Source organism: Siphateles boraxobius, unplaced genomic scaffold, assembly GCF_051911475.1.
Source record: "Siphateles boraxobius isolate OS27281-9 unplaced genomic scaffold, OSU_SipBor_1 15, whole genome shotgun sequence".
NCBI lineage: Eukaryota > Metazoa > Chordata > Actinopteri > Cypriniformes > Leuciscidae > Siphateles > Siphateles boraxobius.
This window is the reverse complement of record NW_027508755.1, coordinates 2,962,877-2,981,309: the sequence shown is the minus strand read 5'-3', so window position 1 is coordinate 2,981,309 and position 18,433 is coordinate 2,962,877. Positions and strand designations below refer to the sequence as shown.

Genomic DNA, 18,433 nt, shown 5'->3' with positions numbered 1-18,433 from the left:
CGCGTTCGGTGTGAACACACCATAACGTTATAAGATCGACTGGCAGACTAGGCTACTTTTTACAGTCTATGGCTACTACATTCACTGCAAAGCTGCTGAAGAGTACAACCCAAAATATATTAACACTCCAATGTGGGACATATCAGTCTATTCTTATGTTGCATTTATTCATTTGGCAGACGCATTTACAGTGTTTCAAACGTCAATTATAACCATAGGTAAAGTAAGTTACCTCGGACGCTAACTTATCTGAGGCGATTTAATGCTAACTGTTGCAGTGCAACTGCCCACAAACATTGATGCTAAATAGTGCTAACTACGTGAAATAGTAGTGGAATGTCACTTACCGGAAAAAAAGGAGCGAAGTAACATTACTCCTACAGTGTCGGTTAGTGCAGTTTATAGCAGAGCAACCCATTTTATGTATGATATTTCAATACAAATGTTCAGAAAGGATACAGAGGTGGTATGATGTGTTGTGTCAGATCTTGGCCGAGACATCAAATTTCAGGAATTCCACTCGGCGCAGCCCGTTATCAGCTGTCAATCACGCTGTCAATCAAAGTTAACCACGCCCTTATTTGTCATACATTTTATATCTAAATACGATCTAAACTAACGAGTTAGAAAAAAATTCACCCCCCTCACAGTTGTCAGGCACTCGGAACCTATCGAAAAATACAATAAAAGTCCATGGGACCAACTTGTAAAAACATGAATTTATGCTGTGAAAACGGACATTTTAACATGGGGTCTATGGACATTTGCTCCCTTTTGGGACCTGCCCCTAGCGGATTTTCGATGTATTGCAGTTTTTTGCACTTCCGGGTAGGCTTCATTTTTCAGATTAGAATTTTGCCGCTTGTTTTCAAGGTACTTCAGTGGGCCTTTAAGTGTTGTTACAAAAAAAAGTATGTGTATACAAAAAATTGTGTGTATATATATATATATATCGCTAAGACTTGTTTTTTTTTTCGTTTGCACCGTTCCTCCTTGCCTCGTTTGTTGTCATAATCACAGATTTAATTTCATCATTGTATTCAGGTGTGTCTCATTATCTCCCCTATTTAAAGGGTCGTGAAACCCCCTTCTTTCAGCTCAAGTCTAGCTCACAATCTTTTTAAAAAATGCAACTTAAATGGGCGTGGATGGCTGTGAGAAGAAGGGAGGGAGTGGGTGTGTCACGGCAGGGGAGAGGGGGAACTGTCATCAGCCAGTGGCCCATGCATATCGACTTTCACTAAAAATCAGTGGTAAAACGTGAGGAAATGCTAGATGTTTTTATAGCTGGCAAAGTTAAAGTCTAATGAAATACACGAAACACTTTATTATTGTCCTTTCATAAGTAACTGAATGCCCTGCTACATATATTAGCCTACAGTAATCGTAATTCTATTTAAAACATATTAATTTACGTCTAATTATAATGTCATTATAAAATATATAGTCGTTTATATACACACTATAAATGCATATATTTAAAAATAATAAATTTTCCGCTTAAAAAAACGTTCCGTGCATAGCCTATAGATCTACGCGCCCCCTGAACCCCAATGACATATATATTTAATTACACGAATTAAGCATAAAATTGAGGTATTATCAAAATATTTAAATTTTTAATAACGAGTGCTTATTTAACAAAAGGCAAGTAAAACGATCAGGGTTACATTTTAGACACACACATACCTCTGAAGCAGTGGCGGCTGCTTGTCTTTCAAAGAGGGGAAGCTCTTCTTTTTTTTTAAACTCGACTTTCAGGTGTGGTGATGGAGAAAGGAGCGAGGACTTAAGTGCAAAGTTGATGGACTTTATTTTAATAATAAAATAAAAACAAAATACAAACATTCTACAAAATTCATCTACTGATTTTTTTTTTTTAAATTGTGGTTGGCCATCAACTTTTTAATGTGCATTACCGCCACCAGCACAAGACTGCAAACACAAGGAGAATAAATAGGGAGCAAACAAGGCAGGTAACGAGGGAGGACAGGTGGGGCAAATGAACCAATAATCAGGGAACAAGATGGGAGCCGACACAATCGACAGGAGAGCACAGGCACAAGGAAACACGACAAGCCATGTGCTCACACCAAACATGACAAAAAACACAAGCACATGGCAGTAAAACAAATCACAAGCAAAGTGCTCACACAAAATGAGACATGAAGAACAATGAGAACAAGCCATGTGTTCACAGAGAACATGACATGAAAGCACACAGCTATTGTAAAACACAAGCTGTGTGCTACACAGCACAAGACAAAACATGACATGAAAGTATGAAGGTATTTTTGGTGCAAAACTACTGAACGCCTGTGACAGTGAAATTTGTAGTTGTAGAGAATAGCCATACATGTGTATCAGTAAATTTGAAGTCACAGAGAGAAATGCATTAAGAGTTGCAAACTTGTAGACTTTTTTTTCTCTCTCCCACAAACACAACACAACAGTTACACCTTCTCAAATTCTTCATTGCAGGTGCACAAATCCTATTCTACAAATCACAAATTAATAAACTCGTGCGCTCACATTTTTGCTACAGTTGCTGCAGTGAATATGGTGCAAAACGCATTTAAACACCCGCATCAAAAAATGTGAAGTCACGGAGAAATTTTGCTCATCCGCAAATCAGTATGTGAATTCATCCAATGAGAGTGTCACACTTGTAGAATATTTTCTCACAAATATCTTGTATATTTTTCTAGCACAAACACAAGTACATAACTACAGCTGCTTGAATCTGCTGCGACGAATCTCAAACACTGTTTTTCGCTTTCAAGTGACAAGTTTCGCGCGCTCTCCCTTTTGCACCATATATCTCGTTAAATGTGGAGCAAAACTGACTTGTGCATCTGTAGAGGCAGTGGGCGGAGCCTACATGAATATTAATGAGTTTCCCGGGCATGCGCGTGGAACTGCTCGCTCATTTTAGTTCACTCAGAGGTTCACTCCTCGTTTCTCAGCAGGTTTAATGGGTTATTTCAAAAAAGGTAAATATAGTTTAAGCGCGAACTTAAACTACAATTGTGTATCGTTTCGTAAAGTTCATAATGTTTTTATTAATTTGCACGTTTTGTGCATTCGTCAATGACTGAATGATTGCAGGCATTCACTTTGTGTAGGCCTATATAAAGTACAGCAAACTTCAACTCGTCGTATAAATTGCACCTTGCGAAGCTTTAAAACTGTGTATTTTACTAATTGTTATCATTTGTTGATTGCAATTAATTAAATAAACCCTCATAAATGTATCTGGGGGCTAACACTTTTTTTTACAAATATATCCTGGTGTGATTGTTCTTAAATTCTTGTTCATTTAAATAAGCCAAATAATTTAAGACCACACAGAAGCATGAATGTGTTGCTTTAATACTTAAGTAGAATTTGGATTAAACAAAATTGTATGGACAAAAGTGGATAAATTGCATTTGGTTCAACTAGGTTACTGTAAATGAGGGAAAAACACTTAACATTATTTTACGGAATATAATAAGCAACCAATTTGATGTGGTTAGAATTATATTTACAAATATACATACTGGCAGAATAATGTAACACTATTTTTTTAATGTTTGGGTTGCAAGGTGTGCTTGTGCTGGCTTTGATATAATAATATATACAGGTCCTTCTCAAAAAATTAGCATATTGTGATAAAGTTAATTATTTTCCATGATGTAATGATAAAAATTAAACTTTCATATATTTTAGATTCATTGCGCACCAACTGAAATATTTCAGGTCTTTTATTGTTTTAATACTGATGATTTTGGCATACAGCTCATGAAAACCCAAAATTCCTGTCTCAAAAAATTAGCATATCATGAAAAGGGTCTCTAAACGAGCTATTAACCTAATCATCTGAATCAACTAATTAATTATAAACACCTGCAAAAGATTCCTGAGGCTTTTAAAAACTCCCAGCCTGTTTCATTACTCAAAACTGCAATCATGGGTAAGACTGGCGACCTGACTGCTGTCCAGAAGGCCATCATTGACACCCTCAAGCAAGAGGGTAAGACACAGAAAGAAATTTCTGAACAAATAGGCTGTTCCCAGAGTGCTGTATCAAGGCACCTCAGTGGGAAGTCTGTGGGAAGGAAAAAGTGTGGCAAAAAACGCTGCACAACGAGAAGAGGTGACCGGACCCTGAGGAAGATTGTGGAGAAGGACCGATTCCAGACCTTGGGGGACCTGCGGAAGCAGTGGACTGAGTCTGGAGTAGAAACATCCAGAGCCACCGTGCACAGGCGTGTGCAGGAAATGGGCTACAGGTGCCGCATTCCCCAGGTCAAGCCACTTTTGAACCAGAAACAGCGGCAGAAGCGCCTGACCTGGGCTACAGAGAAGCAGCACTGGACTGTTGCTCAGTTTTGCATGACATTCGGAAATCAAGGTGCCAGAGTCTGGAGGAAGACTGGGGAGAAGGAAATGCCAAAATGCCTGAAGTCCAGTGTCAAGTACCCACAGTCAGTGATGGTCTGGGGTGCCATGTCAGCTGGTGGTGTTGGTGCACTGTGTTTTATCAAGGGCAGGGCCAATGCAGCTAGCTATCAGGAGATTTTGGAGCACTTCATGCTTCCATCTGCTGAAAAGCTTTATGGAGATGAAGATTTCATTTTTCAGCACGACCTGGCACCTGCTCACAGTGCCAAAACCACTGGTAAATGGTTTACTGACCATGGTATTACTGTGCTCAATTGGCCTGCCAACTCTCCTGACCTGAACCCCATAGAGAATCTGTGGGATATTGTGAAGAGAAAGTTGAGAGACGCAAGACCCAACACTCTGGATGAGCTTAAGGCCGCTATCGAAGCATCCTGGGCCTCCATAACACCTCAGCAGTGCCACAGGCTGATTGCCTCCATGCCACGCCGCATTGAAGCAGTCATTTCTGCAAAAGGATTCCCGACCATGTATTGACTATTGAGTGCATAACTGAACATAATTATTTGAAGGTTGACTTTTTTTTTTTTGTATTAAAAACACTTCTTTTATTGGTTGGATGAAATATGCTAATTTTTTGAGACAGGAATTTTGGGTTTTCATGAGCTGTATGCCAAAATCATCAGTATTAAAACAATAAAAGACCTGAAATATTTCAGTTGGTGTGCAATGAATCTAAAATAGATGAAAGTTTAATTTTTATCATTACATTATAGAAAATAATGAACTTTATCACAATATGCTAATTTTTTGAGAAGGACCTGTACACTACTGGTCAAAAGTTTGGTATTAGTAAGGTTCTAGGAAGGGTACCAAGACTACATTTATCTGAAAAACAGTAATATTGTGAAATATTATAAATATGTGAAAGTTTTCTATTTTAATGTTTTTAAAAAATGTATTGTGATGGCAGAGCTCATTACTCTAGATTTCAGTGTCACACGAGCCTTCAGAAATCATTCTAATACTCATTTGCTGCTCAAGAAACATTTCTTATTATGATCAGGTGGTGCTGCTTAATGAAGTGTGGAAATCATCATGGAGCATATATTTCCAGGATTGTTAATGAATAGCAAGTACAAAAGAACAAAATTTATTTAAAATTATTATTTTTTTGTAACATTATAATTGTCTTTGCTGTCATTTGTGACCAATTTAAGGCAACCTTGACCTTGCCTGCTATAAAAGTATACTTTTTTTTTTTTAAATCATAGTGATTCCAAACTTTTGTCATGCAAATCTTAAGTGATGAAAATGATGAGAATGTCATGTTTTAACATGGTTCCAACACAGTTTAAAGGTTTCATTTTTCAAGAGTTCAAGTCAGAAGTGCCTCTAATTGAAGCCCAATCAAGAACATGCATGTTTATAGAACTTTATGACTTTTAAAACATGTTGAATGTGTTTGTTGTGCAACAAAATAGATCATGCATTTGTATCAATGATCATCATTGTGTATCATCCAGGCACACAGTGCAACACATAAGGTCAAAGAAATAACATGACAAAGAGAAACATCAGTGTAGGGTGCAAAATGTTTATTAGGACACTGATATGGTTGTGGAGTTATTTCCCAGAGATTATTGCCAGAGATGACACCGTTTTAAAGCTTCATAAGGTAAGGTATCAGAAGAGCTTGGCAATACATACATTAAATGGTAATGGTTAATGTATTTAGGAATATTCTATATCTGCTCTTCTGTTGGAATTAAGTAATCATTCAGGTGTTCTGGAATTTCTGGTTTTACAGTAAAAGTGGAACCTGTGATATTTTTTTGTAAATTTATATTTTGTTTGTAAATTTTTTTATTTTTTTTATTGCAGTGATATACAACAAAAGACAGGTTTAAATCATTGCAATGTACAAAGGAAAAGCACAAATGAGAGTTGAAGTTTGCTGTACTTTATATAGGCCTACACGAAGTGAATGCCTGCAATCATTCAGTCGTTGACGAATGCACAAAACGTGCAAATTAATAAAAACATTATGAACTTTACGAAACGATACACAATTGTAGTTTAAGTTCGCGCTTAAACTATATTTACCTTTTTTGAAATAACCCATTAAACCTGCTGAGAAACGAGGAGTGGTGAACCTCTGAGTGAACTAAAATTAGCTAGCAGTTCCACGCGCATGCCCGGGAAACTCATTAATATTCATGTAGGCTCCGCCCACTGCCTCTACAGATGCACAAGTCAGTTTTGCTCCACATTTAACGAGATATATGGTGCAAAAGGGAGAGCGCGCGAAACTTGTCACTTGAAAGCGAAAAACAGTGTTTGAGATTCGTCGCAGCAGATTCAAGCAGCTGTAGTTATGTACTTGTGTTTGTGCTAGAAAAATATACAAGATATTTGTGAGAAAATGTTCTACAAGTGTGCAACTCTCATTGGATGAATTCACATACTGATTTGCGGATGAGCAAAATTTCTCCGTGACTTCACATTTTTTGATGCGGGTGTTTAAATGCGTTTTGCACCATATTCACTGCAGCAACTGTAGCAAAAATGTGAGCGCACGAGTTTATTAATTTGTGATTTGTAGAATAGGATTTGTGCACCTGCAATGAAGAATTTGAGAAGGTGTAACTGTTGTGTTGTGTTTCTGGGAGAGAAAAAAAAAGTCTACAAGTTTGCAACTCTTAATGCATTTCTCTCTGTGACTTCAAATTTACTGATACACATGTGTGGCTATTCTCTACAACTACACATTTCACTGTCACAGGCGTTCAGTAGTTTTGCACCAAAAATACCTTCATACCCTCATGTACAAAGACTTGCATTGAATTCATACTAAAACATTGCGTACGGACAAAACTGTAAATGTGCGTACGCACAAAAAAAAAGAGATGTATGAATATCTGCGTACGAAGGAATCCCACGCATATTCTCTTTGTACATCCCAATTAACGTAAAAAGGAGCGCACATGCACAACGCCTCACCTAGTCTCCTCCCTTAATTAAATACATTTAAATATGGTAATGAGTCCACTTTGGCAAAAGGAAGGAGTAAGAAATGGCTAAAGCAAGCGGCAAGAAACAAAACTTTACAGAAAGTGAATCGGAGGTGCTATTATCGGAGGTAGAAACGAGAAAAAAAAATATTTGGAACTTTGTACTCCGGAATTAATAACAAAAGGAAAAAATATGAGTGGGAGAGGTTGGCTGATGCCGTCAATGCAGTGGGATCTGAAAGTCGCACTGTAAATGACCTTAAAACGAAATGGTCTGATATAAAGGTGGACGTTAAATGGAGAACTGCTGCGCACCGACAAAGTGTGGGCAGAACAGGCAGTGGTAAAGGGGTCGATGAACTTACACCCTTTGAGCAGAGAGTTGTCTCAATTATGGGTGACACTTTACTCTCTGGAGTAGTATCTGCTGCTGTGGGAGACTCGGATTTACTACAGGACTGCCGCGAAGGTAACCAATATTATCTGCACATTTATTGAATGGAAATGTTTCCGATTCACATATCCAAATTCTCCTTCAGATGGCGCCTTTATAGCAATATGTGTGCAGTCGATCGCTCTGATTACATTAGGAAAACCGGCTATTGCTGCAATTGCGTTTTAATGTTTGGCTGGTCAACTGCATCATATGGGATCCTTATACCTGGTAGACATGTGGATTATCCCGACCCATACCGCTGGCATTGCGCGGCTCAAAGACGACTGGCTTATTCCTGAGCGGTCTGCCAGTTCCCTTTGGAAAGAAACAGTTGCCAGGAAACCAAGTGTTGTCAGCACCTGCAAGGGAACGGGTATTGCGTGTGTTATGTCTCATCCTAGTCTAGGGGATTTAAAGAGAGAGTAACAATAAAAAAAGAATGTAAGAATAATAAATAAACGTGAGAAATCTCCTTTTCCTCTATCCCAGCTCTAATTATCTTTCACATTGATAATTAAAAGATTTACACAACATCCTTTGAACTACACCGATTCACAATAAGGAAACTGAAAGAGTATACTCAATTAGTTCTCTTATTTTCTTGGATTAAAGGTTGAACCAATAAATTTACAGAGAAACAAAGTTCAGTAAACAGACAAACACGTTTAAATAATAACCAAATCGTCAGGAGAGGGCCAGGCCAAAATAACAAACAAAACAGTGGCTTCCTATTTACCCCCAGTTGAATTCACTAACAAAAAGAAATTAAAATTAAAGACAAATCTCTTACCTCTCTCCATGACTAACTAAACAGGAGAAAAGTTTAGGAGTGGATACTCCAAACAAATTGGCGCCAGTCTCCCTACAGGGTTCCACACTTTAAACTCACAGTTTAAATACTCATTGTACGCCAACAACAGATCTCACAGGTAAGTTTTCACAACACCTCAATGTCTGGGATAACTGAAGAGGGATTCCTCCTGAATACTGTTTCTTTGCTGCCTTATATACGCTGCCAACAGCTCCAGCTAATTAACATCAGCTGCGGATGGTTTGGAGTGCTGCATGGCAGAGAGAGAGAGAGAGAGAGAGAGAGAGAAAGAGAGAGAGAAAAACACAGAAGGAGGGGAGAAAACATCACCAGCACCACATACACACTAAATATCACGTCATGGGACGTAACACGTGGCTCCTCGCTGTTTCTAGGTTGGGACCCAATTCCGCACAGAGCTCCAAGAGGATAGCCCTTGGAAATCTGAAACGGCTGATAAACCAGTCATCATCCTGGGCCAGAAAATCATTGTGGTACCTAAAAAGTCGTTCTCTTCGGATTCTGCCATTAGCAATGTCCTCTAATAAGACCAAAGCTGCCATTGCCATAGACTAAGGGTTGTATCAATTTGCATATGCTTTTATATGTTCACTTAATTGCATAATTGATAGAATATTCCCATAAGGCTCGTGTGACAATATATGTAAATTATTTTATAAATTGCAAATTAATAGCAATGCTTCCCACAGGTGGTAGTGCGATAGACTTGTAGAACAATTCGTTGTGTAATGTTTGCAACTTTACTTCATTGCCTGTAAGAGTCGCCAACGGACAAAAATTATGAGAAATGTACGTACGTCAGACATGAAATTGGCGTGGAGGAACGCACATTCTCACGTTAATTTAACTGTTAGTACATCCGACCGTGAGCGTGAAAGCTGGCGTAAGCAAAGTTTTTGTGCGTACGCAAGATTGATACATGAGGCCCCAGGACTTGGCTTATCATTTCAGGGTTTCTCTCACTACAGTTTCAGATATCATTAATCAAGGTCTATACCCATAATAGCCAAAAAAATTTTGCTTTCTAATTCAGTGGCCAGAGAAAGAAAACCTGATACAGAACATGCCCTGTGTCTTTAAAGCATCATATCCAAAGTGTTGCAGTATTATTGACTGCTTTGAAGTTTATATTCAGCGACCTGGACAACTTACAGCAAGGGCACAGACATGGTCCAATTTTAAACACCATAACACTATAAAGTTGTTAGTGTCCATTACACCAACAGGTGCAATATCCTTTGTCTCAGAAGCATTGGTGGGAGGGCATCCGACAAAGTGATAACACTTCGGAGTGGATTTCTTTACAAGCTTCAGTATGGGGACCAAGTGATGGCAGACCGAGGCTTCCTGATTGCTGAAGAGTTAGCGAATCATGGAGCAACTCTAGTCATTCCTGCCTTTACCAGAGGGAAAACTCAGCTTAGTGCAAGAGATGTGGAACAGACCAGAAACACTCAGTTTAAGTATTCAGGAAAGTTTTATTTGAGGGACAGATCAAAATTGATCGTCGTAGTTCAAGAAACATTAGAACCAAAACATACTCAGCATGCATCTTAATCCTGAAAGCCATCTGGAAAAACACAAAATCCCAGGAGAATCTGCTGTGGCTTGCTGTCATGCATTCTTCGCTAATTGTAACGTTACACTGCGATTATCCTGAAGCAAAATACTTGAAGATTGAGCCCTACCTGAATTTATAGGTTGCAAATATGATCAATTTAAATGCATCAAGCTCCTTCAGTCAATGGCATTCAGTCTGTTGCATTACAAAATGCTTATAAAGCTTTCAAATCCCGCCTGATGTTGAGAAGGAAACGCTGCTCTGTGGGATTTTCGACTCGAAAGACTCCACAGACAATAAACAATGAAATACTGACTTTTAAGGCGTTTAAAGCTAGACTGATGGAAAGAGACCGATGCATGGATCTTCTCGAGTCCTCTGCTCTGATAGTCGCACACAAACTTATAAATGGAACATCGAGCATTTTTAAGGGCAAATAGCTTGAAATACTCACTTATTCTCATTGATAATGGGCTTCAGTCTATAACTTCTCAAGATGCTACAGAAATGAAACCGAACCTGAACCCCCAAAGAACCCAAACCTCCAGTCAGAACCACCCGACCGCTGGTCTGCGAGTGACTGATCCACTTCACACACACACACACACACACACACACACACACACACACACACACACACACACACACACACACACACACACACACACACACACACACACACACACACACACACACACACACACTTGATAGAGATGCAATTTCTGTTGTTGCTGCAACTGTGTTAACGAGTTTTGACTTTAGTGGTGGGGATTCTAATTCATAACACAGTAATAACTCGGACTTTATAAGGGTTTACAACTCTGAGGAAAAAGGTATTCGGTGCCTTTTGTCCATCATAAAATGTAGAAAATCAAACTCAGTTTTTAAAAGAGGTTTTTGTGTAGTGACTACACAAAAACCTCTTTTAAAAACTGAGTTTGAATTTACAAATTTTTTGATTCTAGGGTGATGGAAAACATTTGAAAAAATAGCCTATTTTGGTCAAGCTCGGGTAAATAGGACCTGAATGTAACTATTTAATAAACAAAATAAATGAAATGGGAGATCCATCCTGTTAGGGACGGATAAAAATTCCCATAAGGATTTTTTTTTTTTTACTTTTTAAAGCACTACATTGTTGATACTATAGTACATTTTCATTTGTCACTGAATTATTAGTTGTTGTTTTTTTGCTGACTTTATGAAATGATTGTTAAAAAACAACAACAACTGCTTAACAGGGTGGACAAACTGATATGTTGACAAGTGGTATAAAGAATGGATGGATGGATGATTTCCTATCGCTCACACACAACCAGTAAAATCAGTAACTTGATTTAGTTTGGAAACAATATGAAAAACATTGCCAACAACCTTTAAATGCACTACTTCCTCAACTTTCCAAAGCCTTTTTTTTTTTTTTTACGAATATTACTTTCACAATCACTATGTAAACTTTTAAAATGTGTCAGTTCGACTGGAACAATGGTCTCATGATCTCCACAGAGATTACCAAATGCTAATACGAGTTTAGAGATACTTTGCTGTGCACTTTATTACCTCCTGTTCCTCGACGAGCTGTGAACTTCCTTTGTCTATAACTCTAGTCAATGCAAATTCCTATTGTAAGTTCATTCCCCACATTGGGGGATGTTTTGTCTTGGTCTGAGTATATAAAGAAATGTCTCAAGAGGCTCGGGGCAATTTTGTAGCCAGATCAACCCGTAATGCTGAATGTCCTCAAGATACTCAGCATTATGTATCTTTTCAGGTCAGGTATACATATTTAACTCTTTATCTCTGATAATTTGATGTTATTGTATTGATTATCTTTAAATTATGTAGTTGTCATGATACAATTACATAACTGTCAGACATTTATCTGACCATTCAAAAAATTGTTACATTTGGATTTATTCTGACTTACTCTGAAATGATCACCTCCAGTAGATTACGTTAAGTCCATAACACCACAGTTCTGCGATCAGGTTAGTAAACCGACTGAAATCCAGCTTAGGTGGAGCAGAGATCCGACTAACACATCGGCACAATGTGTACTTAGAAATGTAGAAGCTAATAATGGGTTTTCCATTTAGAACGACAGAGTGTTGTTACATATACATACATTTATGCATTTGGAAATGCTTTTATCCAAAGCGACTTTCATTGCATTTCAAGGTACACATTTTTGTCTTATAAGTGCTTGCTTTCCCAGGGAATCGAACCCATGACCTCAGCGTTGCAAGCGCCAACGCTCTACTGTTTGAGCTACAGTTAAAGTTCGACCAATTTAAATAAGGTGAGCCTAAACTAAACCTCTAATTATTGTATAGTATTGTTCTAACTAAGTTTATGTGGGAAACCACGGCATGATTATACAAAGTTAGCAGTAGTTAAGTTGGTCAGCTTTGCTTCTATGGTAATGGTTGTGACCTCTGGTTAGATATAATCTTACCTTAATTCAGTGTGTTCAGATCTATGGGGACTGAATAATATACAGGTGAAACTCAAAAAATGAGAATATCGTGCAACAGTTCTCGTATTTCAGTAATTCAAATTAAAAGGTGAAACTAATATATTTAGTATATATAACTTTATACATATGCATGATTATACTTTTCAGAGGGCCGACATTTCTGTATTTAAAATCCTTGTTTTTATTGATTTCATGTAATATTCAAATTTTCTGAGATTTTGAATTTGGGGTTTTCATAAGATGTAAGCCATAATCATCAAAATTATAACTTTTGCACAATATTCTAATTTTTCAAGTTTCACCTGTATTCTAGAATGAGAAAAGTTATTAGTTAAGATCAAAGATATTAATTAATCGCCTCTGTCTAATGATCGAGACTGACGAGTTTGTGATTATGAGATCGGATAACCAGCCGGTGCGAGACTCAAAGTGTTATAGGAATCCGGATGGGTGTAATTTCAATAGAGTTCAATTGAATAATCAAACATACACCTACATTTAACGATTAACAAACATCTATTAACCTTTTTAAATTTTGGAGTCAGATGAAACAAAGAGGTAATTAAATGAATTTTCCACACTGAAAAGACAGTAACACACGGTAATCTTTCACCCGCTTATCAGAAACTGTTGTTGGACCAATGTTGCGGCGCCTTACAATACTGTTTTTCACAATATACAACATGGCCAAACCAAATAAAAATTTGTCATTAAAATAAAATTGCTGAGGTAAGACTGCTCACATTTATTTTACAATAAAGAGAATATACAATATACACAGCAATATAATACCTTTGACAATGAACCTTTACAATGACACGTTTTAAAGCACATAACACTTATATAATAATAATAATAACAACAAAATAATTGAGCTAAAATAACATTTCATGTAGTGTATTTGTGTATCCGGATGGATATTCCAGGCATGATTTAGGCATGAATCAAGTTCAGTGTGGTTCCTCCTCGTAGACCATAATGACACACTCTCTCGTTCACATCCAGAATTTCTCCTGGAAATAAATAATGCTAGCAATTACTGATTTGCAGCTCACTCATCAAACTGAAGTTTTTAAGACATAAAAGTTGGTTGTTGCATCAAATCAATCTCAAGAAACAATTTACAAATGCGGTGTTTACCTTCATAAACCAGATTCATTTTCTCCGGTTTCTTCTCTGCGATGTCACAGGCGTCCTTGTGTAAAACTGAGATTTTTTCCCGTGGGAACACAACCACTTCCATGCTCTTCCCAGCACACTTTACATTGAGGTAGATCTTCTCCACTTCAGCAATTTCCTCAGGATCAGTGGGGGAGTAGTGCTGTGATGGGATCTGATGAACTGAAACGACAGAACTGTAACATTGATTTGATATAATGACCTTGAGAACGCATTAGCACTACATCAAGATCCCAAAAGCACATTGTGCATCATAAATCAACAGGTAAGAGTTCAGTTCAACAGGCTTGAAGGCCTCTAAAAAAAGTTTAAGTCAAACAAACAAGGCATTTGTAATGTGTAACATGGGACATATTTCTAAGCAAAACTCAGTCTTTATTTGATTTATTGGGAAGTTCATCCCGGAGTGCAGACGGACCTGAATGTGAGTTTACGGGGGATTGTGCGGGACTGTTCCCCTCCTGGACCACCGGCACCGACGCTGGAGCAGGTTTTCTGATGTCATCTGAAAAGAGAAACTTTTAGATTCAGGATTCTGAGGACAAACCTATTTTATTTGGAATAACATAAAACTGATGAATTGTGCACAGTAAGAGCATGAATTATGAATTCATGTCAACTTTAATACTGCAGTTTCAGGGTCTAAACTGCTGAGATGGCTGCATTAAATTACAGGTGAAACTCGAAAAATTAGAATATCGTGCAAAAGTTCATTTATTTCAGTAATTCAACTTAGAAGGTGAAACTAATATATTATATAGACTCATTACATGCAAAGTGAGATATTTCAAGCCTTTATTATAATTTTAATGATTATGGATTACAGCTTATGAAAACCACAAATTCAAAATTAGAATATTACATGAAATCAATAAAAAAAAAGGATTTTAAATACAGAAATGTCGTTATATATACTAAATATATTAGTTTCACCTTTTAATTTGAATTACTGAAAGACATTATCTTTTGCACGATATTCTAATTTTTCGAGTTTCACCTGTATATGAATCCGTGGTTTCATACTACACACTGCTATCAAGACTTAAAAATCTTATCAAGACTTATCAAATCAATTTAATTAAATCTAAGTCTTTAAACTATAAAATAACACCAGTGGAAGAATGGGAATTATGGGCAAAATGATCTTGAAATGTTTTCTTTTTTATTATTAAAATATATGCACAACTCATATGAATTAAATTACAATTTAAGCAAAAGCATTTAGATCAAAATGGTTTTAAGAAACAAATTCAGCCCAGTGTGTCCAAACGTTTGACTGGTATAGTGTTATGTACAAACAAAAATAATAACAAGCATAATGAGCTATGAGTGTATGGAGTAGATGTGCACCGTACGTTTGTCTGGACTCTCCGATGGATCAGGTGTTGAACTGCTGCTTCTCCACCACCACGAGATCACTCGGCTGATCTTCTCCCACTTCAATGCATATTACAAATCAAAGGTTATTTTAAAGTAAAGCAATGTTTGAATGAAAAGTCTACGGCTTCTACTTTTTCAGTAAATTCTACACATGCCCATAACTTGTGCTTTTAGGTGTTAAATACTGTTTACACTGTAAAAAAGTGAAAATGACTTTGTCATATTAAAAGTGGCGAGCTATTAAAAAACAGTCCAAAACTAGTTTTTGGTAAAAGTTGGTAATTTGGTATAAGTAACCACAAAATATAACTGAAAAAGTTCAAATAAAGCGACATTTTGGGGTTATGGAAACAAAAGTTACCGTGGTGAATACACAACATGAACTGTTAATGAAACATAACTGCTCTGATGATGAATATAATAAACATACCTGCATACAAATCATTGGTACTTTCTGGCAACTACGACGTTGCATGGTCGTAGTTTCTTTTGCGCTTTGTTTACAGTGAAGTGACACACAGCGCGCGCCGCCGCATTTGCGCATGCAATTACAGAGCACAACCTAATAACCCCAAACGCTGACAGGACTTTTAATGTCTTAAGTAGTTACGAAAATAAACATATAGCCTGAAAACATCTCATCTAACCGCATACTGAATCAAGACAACACGTTTTTCTCAGGCACTCTTTAGGCTACTTAAAGGGCAATTAGTTCACCCAAAAAATCTGTCATCATTTACTCACCCTCGAGTTGTTTCAATCCTGTATTGTATAAATGTCTTTGTTCTGCTGAACACGAGGATATTTTGAAGAATGATTGCAAGTAACAAAACAGTCGATGAGTCCCATTGACTTCCATAGTCTGAAGAAAAAAAGAAAAGAAAAAAAAAACCTTGGATGTCAATGGTGCCCCACAACTGTTGGGTTACACACATTCTTCAAAATATCTTTGTCCAGGTTTGGAACTACTTGAAGGTGAGTAAATGACAGAAATTTCGTTTTTTTTTCTTTCAAAAAAATGTTTTTTGGGTGAACTATCCCTTTAAATTGGGTCTGACAAAAGCTTTCACGCACGTCTTTCACAATAAAAGTTTCTCATCAGAAAAACAGATTTACGATTGTTGTCGTTTCTTTAACTGGAAACCCGCTACCCACCAGATGAGAAAGACTGTCATATACTTTATATTATATGATTTTTAATGACTTTTGTCATATTACACACTTTTTTAAAAATGTAATTAAAACCAGTATTTTAACCGTTACCACCATAGACCGTATAACACACAGTTACCACTTCATTTTGTAAGTAAAATGTTAATATTTGTAATTGTAGCTATTCTGATCATGCTCTCAGCTTCCACTAAATACTCTCAGTTCTGTTCTACACATTTTACCATAGTAACATCCAATGCAATAATCTTGTTTGAGATTCAAGTGTAGTCTTACCAGACTAGAGAAATAGCTGTAGCCGTCCATGTCTTCTTAAACAGGATCCGCACTGCGGCATGCTTTATGGCTCAAACTCACCTGTATATATAGCAACACACTTTCACTTTCTTTTAACCCATGGGCTTCCCCTTAAAAATACCCTAGGATTCTGCACTTCTTCAGATTAATGTCTTGAAGGAATAGTTTACCCTATATGATTTCATTTATTTTAGAGTATAAAAATAATCACATCTTTTCCATAAAATTAGTTTATAGTGACCATATCATGAACACTCTAAAAATAGTTTGCAAATTGCTTTTACAGTTTCATAAAGTGAAATCATTATGTAGTATTCAAGATACTTTTTATACCATCTTCATTTTTTCCATGATATATGGAATATATGGATATATGTTTTCCATGATTTTCATATTTAGAGGATGTTGTTGTTTTGTCCCACTGTAGAGTGCCTGAAATAGGAGGATTTGAAACAGTTTAAATATTAAAAGTTTTATATTTTTATAAATGAATCTATTAAACCTGAAGTTTTCAAACTGGAAGGCCTTGAGTATGTTAACATTTCTATGGACATTAAAATTGTTTATACTGACATTTTGTCACCATGATAAAGGCCCAAAATTCAATTTGGTATATCAATGAGGCGATCGGTGATACGGAGATGTCAGTGCCACTCATGCAGTATTAAAACAACACTATACTGAAACAAAGAAAAATGTACATCTTCAGAACAATACTTGCTTGACCTGTTTGGAATTCACCTCACTTTTATGACTTTTATGACATCTTCTCAGGTTTTACTTTCACTTCATTTTGGAGTGATTTTTCACCTGGTTCCTTTTCTTCTGCCTGCTAACTATAAGAGCTTCTGAATTATTTTGCAATTTGTGATTAAAAATGCCTGCTTGTTGAGGAGCTCAGGAGGTCTTTAAAAGCGTTGTGGTTAGCCCGGCTAGCTCAGACCGTAGAGCACGAGACTCTTCCTTGTACTGTTGATCATCCATCATCCAGGAAGGAGGAAACATCTAAAAAAAATAAGATAAGTGTGAATATCATTAACATTAATTTTGGCATTTTGAGTTAACACAATTTGATCATAGCAAGGCTAGCGGAGTCGGTAGAGCATGAGACTCTTAATCTCAGGATTGTGGGTTCGAGCCTCACGTTGGGCGCATAGTTTTAACTTCTTAGTGCATTAAACATTTGTTATGTAAACATTTAGAGAGAAAAAACACCAATCGCCCCCTATAGAGGCACATTGGTCTCAATAATAATTCCAGTAAAAGATATGATGCACAATGCGCAGGTAAATTCACATGCTTGAAACTTAATTTCAAGTGCACAAAAAAAAAGCACAAAAAAGCAATTCATGTGCGTAAAATAAAATTATACATTCATAAAAGATTTCACAAATGCAAAACAATTCACAGATGTACAACTGTCCACAACGTTTTGAACCCTTTCCTCGCATTTCCAAATCTGAGTCAAAATGACCAGAAGCCCTAAAATTATACTTACATTTTTTTGTCCAGAAAGCTTATAATATAGCTTATTATATTTCATTTTGATAATATTTATTTTATTTTTGGAGTTTTTTTATTTTTATTTTATTTACTTCTAAATTACTATATTTAATCAATAAATAATAAATAAATAGTAATTTAAGCACATTCCTTACATTCTTTCAACTTAAATTCAAAATAACTTACAATTTCATGCCTA

The 18,433-nt window shown here is 36.7% G+C and overlaps 1 protein-coding gene across 3 annotated transcripts; it reads right to left on the bottom strand.

Annotated features, from left to right (window-relative positions):
• Positions 1-13,426: 13,426 nt before the first annotated feature.
• On the bottom strand, positions 13,427-16,800 carry LOC143738627 (uncharacterized). 3 transcript variants are annotated; one of them, XR_013203926.1, is made up of 5 exons: positions 16,009-16,132; positions 15,240-15,321; positions 14,303-14,389; positions 13,846-14,046; positions 13,427-13,718 (listed from the first exon to the last, which is right to left on the bottom strand). XR_013203926.1 is itself a non-coding variant. In XM_077230648.1 (5 exons), exons 1-5 carry the CDS (start codon positions 16,738-16,740, stop codon positions 13,639-13,641), a joined length of 480 nt encoding a protein of 159 aa, XP_077086763.1. In that variant the 5' UTR covers positions 16,741-16,800; the 3' UTR covers positions 13,427-13,638. The 3 variants fall into 3 exon arrangements, 2 of the variants coding, with proteins under 2 accessions (XP_077086763.1, XP_077086762.1); XM_077230648.1 differs by lacking the exon at positions 16,009-16,132 and adding an exon at positions 16,711-16,800; XM_077230647.1 differs by lacking the exon at positions 16,009-16,132 and adding an exon at positions 15,695-15,967.
• Between the last annotated feature and the right edge of the window lie 1,633 nt (positions 16,801-18,433).

What these genes read in the sequence shown, in the direction of transcription:
- LOC143738627 (XM_077230647.1), bottom strand. Translation starts at nt 15,808, where the DNA reads ATGCGCAAATGCGGCGGCGCGCGCTGTGTGTCACTTCACTGTAAACAA. An exon ending in ATCGGAGAGTCCAGACAAAC is followed by an intron (nt 14,390 to 15,239) that starts GTACGGTGCACA and finishes TTCTCTTTTCAG; the next exon opens with ATGACATCAGAAAACCTGCT. An exon ending in AATGAATCTGGTTTATGAAG is followed by an intron (nt 13,719 to 13,845) that starts GTAAACACCGCA and finishes ATTTATTTCCAG; the next exon opens with GAGAAATTCTGGATGTGAAC.